Raw genomic sequence first — 10,885 nt, forward strand, 5'->3', positions numbered from 1 at the left:
AAAAAAAAAAAGGTGCCCTATATTAGTTGATTCTAGAACACTTAATTTTGCTCATGAAGAACATGTACATACACCAAGAGGCAGCCATTCAACCAGAACAAGGAGATACCTTATGGTTTAAAATCAGGAAAGATGTGCATCAAAGTGGTATCCTTTTACCATACTTATTCAACCTTCATGCTGAAAAAATAATCTGAGAAGCTGGACTATATGAAGAAGAATGCAGCATCAGGATTGAAGGAAGACTCATTAACAACCTGCAATATGCAGATGACACAATCTTGCTTGCTGGAAGTGAAGAAGACTTGAAGCACTCACTGATGAAGATCAAAGACTATATCCTTTAGTATGGATTACATCTCAACATAAACAAAACAAAAATCCTCAAAACGGGACTACTAAGAAAGACTGTGCAATCTACTTCCATAGTGATACTGCCTCAGAAATCCAAAGAGGGGTCACTATGAGTTGGAACCAACTCAACGGCAGTGAGTTTGAGTTTTTTGGTTTTTTTTGTTTGTTTGTTTGTTTGTTTGTTTGGACCAATAAGCTTCTGCTTATACACAGGAAGCAGACCACATCCCTAGGGCAGCTACTCAGCTGCTCCTAGTAGATTCCACCATGGAGTTGATTACCAGTCTCATCATGGGGAATACTACATCCAGCTGCCCAGTCACTCAACCAGGCCCAGCCAAGTTGACACACAAACTGAACTACCACACATAGCAACAATTTTGAGGCTGGCTCAGGACGGAGTCATGTTTCATTCTATAGTACATGAGGTCACAGAGTCATAACAACTCAACAGCACCTAACAACAGCAATAGCTATTTTTGTGGCACCTAGTTTTTGAATTACACAAGAAAACACTGATGATACTTTTTTAATTGTACCTGGTTATTTTTACACACAAAAACTAGTATTGCCTACCAGACTTGACCTTATCTTGTATAGCAAACTTAACTTTATTTCTACAAAATCAATTCAGGATGAAAACTGGACACACTTCTCAAAGAGGAGTCTTTGAAATGTTCTGATTTGATGGCATCATCATTAAAATTAGTGCATCTCCTACTAAGACGACTTTTGAAGTGGATGCTAGTGATGTAGTGATGTGGTTCTGATTTATTAAAAAGCAGCCTCATTACCTTGAAATGACTCTTCAATAAAACATGCTACATCTTCCCATATTTCCCAGGTAGTGAAAATATAATCCAGAGCGTATAGAAAAAGGAAATAAGACATCAAGAGGTTTTGAATCCCCTATCACTGCAAACAACAGCAGCAGCAGAAACAGCAGACTGGTAATTCCTAAAGAGTTAATCGAATAGTACAGTATACTGTTCTTGGTATTCCAGGCCAGCCAAAAGTTTTAATAAATATTGGCTATTTGCCAAACACTGTCTGGCATAAAAACCTTTTTGATAACCAGATTAAATTCTGGATTTTATTTTAGCTCTAACTTTTATGCAGAATGATCTGAAATAAATAACATTTTCCTTTTCCAGAGAAAAGATGAGATCAGGCAGAAGATGATTGTGGATTATGCATGACAAAGTCATTAAACTCTCACCTTCACCTTTTCTGTGCCTTTCCTCTTCACAGGCAGCATCGCCGCCATCACAGTGACAGTCATTGCCGTGGTGTTATTGGTGTTTGGAGTTGCAGCATATCTGAAGATCCGGTAAGACTCATTTGACTCTTCTTTATGAAGAAAAGGATTCCATGTTGTTTAGCTCTGGGATGAGAGCTGTTTTGCTGTGTGCTTGTGTCTTAAATAAGTACCTTACAAAAACAAAACAACAAACAAACAAAAACATGGCCATGAAGTCCATCCCAACTCATGGCAAACCTGTAAGATGGAGTAGAACTGTCCCACAGGGTTTCCAAGGCTTACAGAAGCAGACTGCCTCATCTTTCTACTGCAGAGTGGCTGTTGGGTTCAAACTACCAACCTTTTAGTTAGCAGTGCAATGCTCTAACCACAGCACCACCCGAGCCCCTAATAGATAACCTTAGCTTTCAGATATACTGGCAAGGAAATGAATGTCCAGCATACTCCTCACTAGATAGGAATAGAAGCTACAGTATCTGAACCCTGCAAAGTACAAGAAATAAGCTAAAATATTCAGCATGGTGATGAAATGGGAGGAAAAAATTAACCTGGAGTCAAGAGACTGAGACCTGCCTAGGCTTTCTGTCCTTAATTTACCTCATCACCTTGAGGAAGCTGTGTATCTCCCAAAGCTCAAGTTTTCTCATCAGTGAAATAGAGTAGAGGGGTAGGATCCATGATTCCTAAATACTGATGTTCTGAGTTCTGATCTGTGGATTTCCCAGTACGCAATGAGGCTTTCACTGGCCCTAAAGCAAAATGGGGAAAACATAGGGAAAGTATGATATTTTCTATAAAACCCCTTTTTTTTTTTTCTGAGATTACATCTTTATATTTTTGGTGCTAACACTTCTTTTATGAAATGACGGTATTCATAGATGAAAACTAGCATTTACTTTCCTTAGCAAAATAGAAAGTTGCAATATTCTCTGAGTCCCCCATTTTTGCATATTATTTGTCCTCCATTTTTTCATTCTATTTCTCTATGAAATACCAAAGTCTCAAAACTACATTACTAACATCTTTTAGCTTCCTTCTAGCTCTAAAAGGCCAAGTGGCAAGTGTCCGTTTTATTGGCCAATCTATATATGGCTGTAACAGGAAACAGAAGGACCTTGTGCTGCCATGATGAGTACAGCCAACTCCTTGCCCTCTGCCAGCACGTGCTTTTCCAACAGCCAGATGCTCATTGTCAGAATTCCTCTAGCCATTCATCCCTTCCATTGAAAGCCCCTAATGTCTTTGCACAGCACTTAGAATTAGATTCTAGCGCCTCAGCTTGGCTCTCAAGGGCACTCATGGTCTTGCCTCTGCCTAATTCTTCCCCCTCCTGATATCCTCTCTGCCTCTTAATCCCAGAACTCCATTCGCATTGGCCTTCTGTCCAATTCTTAGAACACATCAGGTTCTTTCCCTCTCCTGGTCCTTGTGTCTTTCTGGTCTTTCTACTTGAGAGCTATTCTAGCTCTTCCTCACCCTGTACCTCCAGGAGACTTCTTTTTCAGATTGATGTCCCTATTATTTATTCTCTGAAATCCTTAATTATTTCTGTCCTAGACAATGCATCTCAGCACAGCCACTATTCATCTGTCAGTGATAGACTGCATGTTGCTATGATGCTGAGCAGATTTCAATGGAGCTTCTAGACCAAGACAGACTAGACTAGGAAGTCTGCTTCTGAAAATCAGCCAATGAATGCCCAGTGGACTGCAAGGAATCAATCCAGGATTTGATCATAACAGTTGTGTATGGGGTCACCATGAGTCAGGGCTGACTTGATGGCAGCTAACAACAGCAGCTATCACAGTCCATAATTTTATTTGTTTATTATCTGCTTTCTCCACTAAAATAAAAGCTCCATGAGAACCCAGATTTTATCTATGAGTTTTCCTTTGTATCTCTAGCATCTAGCACAGTGCTGGGCAGAAAGATAAATTGAGTAAGTGAACAGTTAATTTTACAAATAAGCCATCACATAGATACCATTGTACACATACACATATACTCCTCACCTCCCTGTCTGCCCTACAGCTGCATTTCTCCCTCAAGAGGTGTACACGCACCTTGCCTTTCCCTGTGTCCTTGTTCCCCATGTGAGGTACACATGTGTAATTTCTCATCTGTATGCCCACATCCACCTTGCTGCCCTCTCCCCTTGTCCTCTCTCATCACCTCTCATCACATCACCCAATGCCAGCCATTGCCCACTGGAAAACACTCTCCTCTTCTTTTCTTTTTATCTCACTTCATCTTTTGTCTTAAATGCACACCAAATCAATCTAATGATGGTGTCAAGTATGAGAGTGCCACATAATACCACTTGGATCTAAGGAACGAAGAATAGGCAAGCCACATTTTGAAAGGAAATTGAAATTAAAGGGCCAGTGTTACTTATGTCTAAAAGCCTTTATAAAAGCATCCAGAAGTTTCCTTCAGATTTTAAAAAATCTTTTTTGTGTTTTCCTTGAACACAAAACTTAATTTTATAACTCGTATCTCACTGTATGGTTCTCTTTTCCATCTGACTTAATTACTAGTTTATCCCACAAATACACAGTATTTTAATTATAAATTAAATTGGCTTTTATGAACCAGTTTAGGATAGGAACCTCATTCCTACTCTGTGGCAAAGTTCCTATTGAAAACTCTTTTCTCAGGTCCAAAAAAAGGAACTTAAATATAAACTTTGGAGTCATTTCAGAATTACCAGTGGTGAGTTTCTGAAGGGCCATGTTACCAAAAGTAAGAATTCCACTGGAGTAGAGTTAAATGGAAACATTTGTCTTTGGCACACACTTGTCAAAAATAGGCGTTGAAGCAATTTAAAGAACTCTTCCTCTTAACTTCAAGAAAGAATTCAAGTTTACCACCTCAAACCAACCTCTGACTGTAGACACGCAGTTTAGAACAATTATTGATAATTCAGACTCTGGAACCTAGGTGACCTCAATTCAAATCCCAGCTCTACCTCTTTCTAGCAGTGTGACTAGGGCTTGTTACTTAGTCTTGATAACCTTCATTTTCCTCACCTATAATATAAAGATAGTAGTTTTAACTACTCTGTAACATTGTTGAGAAGACTTATAGCTCTAAAAAAAAATAACTCATTGCTGTTGAGTTGGATCCGACTCATAGTGACCCCTCCTTGGGTTTCTGAGGCAGTATCTCTATGGAAGTAGATTGCCCAATCTTCCTTCCAAGGAGTGGCTGGTGGGTTTGAACTGCCAGCTTTCTGGTTGGCAGTCACGTGCCTTAGGCACTACGCTACCAGAGCTCCCAAATACATAGCCCTAGCAACAACAACAACAACAACAACATCATCATCATCATCATCATCAAAGTTGTAAACTGATGAAAGCATCCCTAGTGAGATATTTGCAAAATAGGTAGTCATAGGGCATCAGCCATGTACCAGACACTCTGATGAGTACTGGGCCTACCTCAGTGATGCAGCACAGAACTGTATTGGGGAATTTTTATTAGCAAGACATTAAAATTTGTCCTAATGAGTGCTGATTAAAATTGCATAGAATTTAATTTTAAAAATTCATTCAAAAGTACATTGTGCCCGGTCTTCTCAACACCAGATAAGTTTAGTGAATTATCAAATTGAATTAATCATTGTTTCTTTCCCCCATACAATTTCTCTCACCTAAATTTAGAAAGTCTTTAGTGATGTGTGTGTATAATAGATAGAGGAAAGAGAAAGAGAGAGAGAGAGTTATGCATGGAGCCATGGCACAATGGTTAAGCACTCAGCTCTAGCTAAAAGGTTGGCAGTTCAGACCCATCAGTGACTCCTCAGGAGAAACACCTGACAGTCTGTTCCCATAAAGATTACAGCCTAGGAAACCTTTGGGGGCAGGTCTACTCTGCCACATGGGCTCACTATGAGTTGGAATGGACTCAACAGCACAGAAAAACAATATATGTATACACACACGTATTTGCTGTTTCTTTTTAGCACTACAAACTTAAGGTTGAATAAACTGATCAGATCCTTTATTAGAAACCCCCTAAGGAAAATCCCTTTATGCTTCTTTGTTAATTATTTTGGCAAAAATGATAACATAAGGAATGTAATAGTTCTTGTGAATCTTAAGACTGGGGTAAAACATCAAGTGTTATTTTTGCCAGATTCCTGGAAAGTCTCACTAATCATTAGTCAAGAATACATTTGGCTTCATTGACAAATGTGGGTGTCTGTCTATGTATCTAAGGTTAGGCTCAGCCTTGGCTGGAAGTTTATTCTGTTTCCATAGGCCCAGATTTCTGAGAACAATAGCATGACAAGAGGACTATTCTCTGTGATCTTACAACTCACTTGGCTGGAGAAGCAAGTGACTGAAATCACAGCCCATGAGGGAACCATTAGCTTCTGGCTTTCGACCACAGGCTATACCCTAGCTCAAGCCAATATGCTTGCCAATACAAGATGAGATCCTGCCTAAAGTCAGCCTCACAACCAGAAAAACAGTGTGCAAGCTATGCAAACGGTGGGTGCAGTAGCTTCACCTTTCTCCCTAAATCCTCATTTCTTCCAGAGATAGTGGTGAATGCATTAGCCATCTGTTTTCACACTCCAGGCCTCCAGAGACCTCTGACCCCTAGCTTTATCACACATCTTTTTATAACTTGAGCAACTTTTAGATGCAGCTAACAAAAAAATGATCTACTTTGAACCATCCAATCCCTTCTCTGCTATCAAGCCCCCCTTTTAGCTAGCAGCAGCATGGTGTGGAAGAAGGAATGAAGGCTTGGCAACCGGGTTCAGTACCGACTACACTCCTACTTATTTAGCAGGAGGCCTTGGGCAAATTATAATCTCTCTGATCCTTGCTTTTTTCATCTGCATAGTAGGGCTGATGTTGTTGTTGTTGTTGTCATGTGCTGTCAAGTCGGACCTGACTCATAGCGACCCCTCCTTGGGTTTCCAAGGCAGTATCACTGTGGAAGTAGATTGCCCAACCTTCCTTCTGAGGAAAGTAGGGCTGATAATGATTATATTTCATTACATGAGATTAAATAATGACTTTAGAGTACCTCATGAGATAATATAGTGTGGTGGTTATAAACATGTACTCTAGGCAGTTTTATTAATCACTCTGTGCTATTTCTTCATTAGTTTATAATATGTAATACCTAATGCACAGGGTTGTTTTAAATTAAATTACATGATTCATGTGAACATTCAGTGCCTGGGAGGAAGTAAGGACAATGGAAGACCTAACTACTGTTATTATAGTTGTTAGAATAGTGCTTAGCCCATAGATAGAGAAGAAGATGGCTGCCATTGACTCTACTCCAATACATATACCTTATGTACAACAGAATGAAACGTTGCCCAGTCCTGCATCATCCTGTCAATTGTTAGCATGCTCAAGTCCATAATTGAAGCTATTGTGCCAATCCATCTCACCAGGGTTCTCCTTTACTCTCAGTGGCCTTCTGCTTGACCAAACATGAGGTCCTCCTCTAACAATCGATCCTTCCTGATTATATGCCCAAACCAAGCAAGTCAGACAGTGTTCTGTCATGATCTGTAGAGTTTTCATTGACTAATTTTCTTAAGTAGAGAGGTCTTTCTTCCTAGTCTATCTTATTCTGGAAGCTCTGCCGATACTTGTCCACCATAGGTGATCCTGCTGATATTTGAAATACCTAGGGCATAGCTTAAGACACCACAGCACAACAAACTGATGGCTGGGTGATGCCTTACCCCATAAGTTCTCAACAAGATGGCAGCAACCAACAGTAAGCCTTAGTAGACTGTCCTTCCCAATCCCATTCAGTAAGCATCCAGGATTTAAAAGAGAGGGGTGAAGAAGAGGAGGGAAAAGGCACTGAGTTCAGTGTTTTAATTGTGTATTGAGGTGGTAGACTTCCACACTTCATTTTGGCAGTTTCAGTCATGTTGTTTCTGAAGGCTTGTGAAGCTGCATCCATGTTGTGCATAAACAGAAATGATCTCTGAGCACTCTTCACTCCAGGGCTTGTTTGAAACTTTAAAATAAAGCAAAGCTCCTGCCTGCCTCTTGAAGAGGGTGTCTTTAATTAGTGATGATTGAAGAATGAGGTAAGTCAGTTCTGTTTTGTTTAAGTTGGCTCAAAACTACTCAGCCCCGAGATAATCCCCTGAGCAGGAGACCATATCTGTTATCACCAGTGATGTGGCTGCTGCTATAATTAGGTGTGCTGGTAACCCAGACAGACAATACACACTGTTCCCTTCTCAGAAATAAATGTGATCTTGATTTATAGACACAACAGGCCCTGACTCTTAAGGCATCTTGTCAGAAGTCACCTGTTTTGTTTCATGTCTTCTGTGATTACATTTTATACAGCTAGATTTCTTCTGGTTGTTGTTAAATTTAAAGAGTAGGCCCAGCCAGCTTAAAAAAGCTAAGATCTTTTAGAATTTTTTACCCATGGGTTGACTTTTTCAGATCAGCTTTTAGAGTTCCATAAAAGCTAAGATCTTGTAGAATTTTTTACCCATGGGTTGACTTTTTCAGATCAGCTTTTAGAGTTCCATATATCTTACTGCATGCCTACTCTGATTCCCTGCCCCAGTGGTCCTCAAACTTTAACAAGCACAAGAATCAGCAGGAAGGCTTATTAAAACACAATTTTAATTTCTGGGCCTTATCACCAGAGTTTCTGACCAGCTCACAGGTGATGCTACTGCTGCTGGTCCAGGGACCACACTTGGAGTAACAGTTCTTTACCCTTATCTCCTAACACACACACTTTGCTCTGGAGTTTCCTAGATATATCGTTCTTCTGTTCATGCCTAACTTTGAATGTGCTGGTATCTCTGCTGGTTTGGTTTAAAACCAAACTAAACACACTGCCACTGAGTCAGATGTGACTCATAGCAAACCCTCATTGGGTTTCCAAGGCGGTATCACTATGGAAGTAGATTGCCCAACCTTCCTTCCGAGGAGTGGCTGGTGGCTTTGAATCACCAACCTTCTGGTTAGCAGTCAAATGCCTCAGACACTACACTACCACAGATCCCCTTTTTTATATAGTTAATTCCAAGTTGCCCAGCTCAAACTAGGCCTCGCCTGGGAAGCCTCCTCTCACCTTCTCTGTGGTGGGTTCCTGCTACACCTAATTCATTGCACTCCTCACTTCCCGGTACTGGAATCATTGCATTTTTGGCCAGTCTCCTCCACTAGAAAGATATAAAGCCCCTGGCAGTACCTGACATATGACAGTTGCTTTATAAACACTTGTTGGATGAATAAATGACTCTGGATAGGAAAGTGTGGGGAACGGCAGCAGTATTTGTTTATTCAGAAGGAACTGGGTTTGAGGAAGAGGAAGCCATAGAATCTGTTAAACCACACAGACTTTCACTAGTTACTCAACACTGAACTTGTTACAAAAAGATACATGTTCCAAATGTGCAGACGTTTTGTGTAACGAGTGTTTTGCTAGTAGTAAAATAGAGGGCAGAGAATAAAAACACGTATTATTTTATCCTCCCTGTCAAAGTAAAGGTGATGATTTAAAGATAAGTAGATTTGACTGCTAACCAGAAGGCTGGCAGTTCAAAACCCACCTGCCACTCCTCAGAAGGAGGGTTGGGCAATCTACTTAAGTAGTGATACTGCCTCAGCAACCCAAGGAGGGGTCACTATGAGTCGGATCCGACTTGATGGCAGTGGGTTTTTAACCATTTTTAAAAGAAGAGTCCCTGGTGGTGCAAAAAGTTAAGCACTTGACTAAAAACTAAAAGGTTGGTGGTTCAAACCCACCCAGAACCTATTTCCGAAAGGACACAGTCATAAAGAAACCCTAGCATAGTTCTGCTGGGCACACATGGGGCCAGCATGAATTGAAATCAATTTAATAGCAACTGGTTTTTGGTGGTTGATTTTTAAGAGAAACTTAGACTATTGGAAAGAGCAATTTGAGAATGAAGGTTTGAAAATGTTTCTGTCATTGGGATTTGGGTAGGAAGAAGACTGAACTCTCAGGAGTCCTAAATTGTGTTACACACTCGGCATGCAGCCAACTTATTATGGTATCTGAGGGTAAATAAATTCACTCCTAATCGTCTCAGTTTCCTTAGCTTCAAAATTGTGACTCACAAGGTTAACTTACTAGTTTTGACAAGAAAGGCACCATAGCTATGTAAGTCATTAACACTACGGGAAGCTAGATGAAAGGTATATGGGAACTCTCTTGCAACTTTTCTGTAAATCCAGATCATTCCAATATGTAAGTCCACTGATTTGCTATTTGCTCCTGCCTCAGGACCTTTTCATTAGATGTCTCCTCTGTCTGTTAGGTATATTTTAGACATCCATGTGAGTCATCATTCTTCCTCTATTTTACATGTCTTAGTGAGACCTTCCATGATCACCATATTTAAAATTACAATCCCTGTCTCCCACGTGGGATTACTTATTCCTTTCCTTGCTTTATTTTCCTCTACTGCATTTATTCATCATGTTGTTGTTGTTGTTGTTGTTGTTATGTGCCGTCGAGTCGACCCCGACTCATAGCGACCCCTCCTTGGGTTTCCGAGGCAGTATCACTATGGAAGTAGGATTGCCCAACCTTCCTTCCGAGGAGTGGCTGGTGGGTTTGAACCACCAGCCGTCTGGTTAGCAGGCAAATTATTCATCATAGTATTCATATATTAATGTATTGTGTCTGGGCCCATTAGAATGTAATCTCCCTGTAGACAAAGATTTTTGTCTGTTTAATTCACTGAGATATCCCTCAGTTCCCAGAATAGTATCCAATAGATGGTAAGTTTTTAATAAATAATTAAAAGACAGGAGTAAGGCCAGGAAACAATAATCAGAAAAAGAAAGCCACCAACAGAAGCCAAAAAAAAAAAAAAAGAAGAAGAAGACGACAGTTACAGCTATATTTGCTTTGCTATGGATAATAAGGGCCTAAGGTTTAAAGGAGAGAAAGGGGATAAAAGCCAGGAACCCAGACAGAAGAGCAGTCAGCCGCAGGGATACAGGTGAGGAGAGACAACTCAGGGACACACAAAGCAGCATGCCAGAAGAGCAAGAAAGGGTATTAAAAGCCAGGAAGCCAGAGAGAAGAGCAATAAGCCGAAGGGATTTAGTGAGGAGAGGAAACTCAGGCCCGCCCAAAGCAGCAGGACCGGAGAGCAGGAGAAAGGGGATAAAAGCCAGGAAGTCAGACAGAGGAACAGTCAGCCACAGGGACCCAGGTGGGGATGATACGAGAGGTCTCCAACAGCAAGACAAACTTGTCTGTCAGTTTGTCCTACTG

General features: G+C 40.6%; 1 protein-coding gene across 1 annotated transcript in view; it reads left to right on the forward strand.

Annotated features, from left to right (window-relative positions):
• Positions 1–10,885, forward strand: part of PARM1 (prostate androgen-regulated mucin-like protein 1) — a 46,405-nt gene that overhangs the window by 27,922 nt on the left and 7,598 nt on the right. Inside the window, exon 2 of the mRNA XM_007949053.1 lies at positions 1,606–1,684. Coding sequence (XP_007947244.1) covers positions 1,606–1,684 — 79 coding nt within the window. The remainder of the gene's footprint in view (positions 1–1,605; positions 1,685–10,885) is intronic.

The sequence above is a fragment of the Orycteropus afer genome, unplaced genomic scaffold (genome assembly GCF_000298275.1).
Source record: "Orycteropus afer afer isolate SDZICR_OR568_19922 unplaced genomic scaffold, OryAfe1.0 scaffold00235, whole genome shotgun sequence".
In the NCBI taxonomy this organism is placed as follows: Eukaryota; Metazoa; Chordata; class Mammalia; order Tubulidentata; family Orycteropodidae; genus Orycteropus; species Orycteropus afer.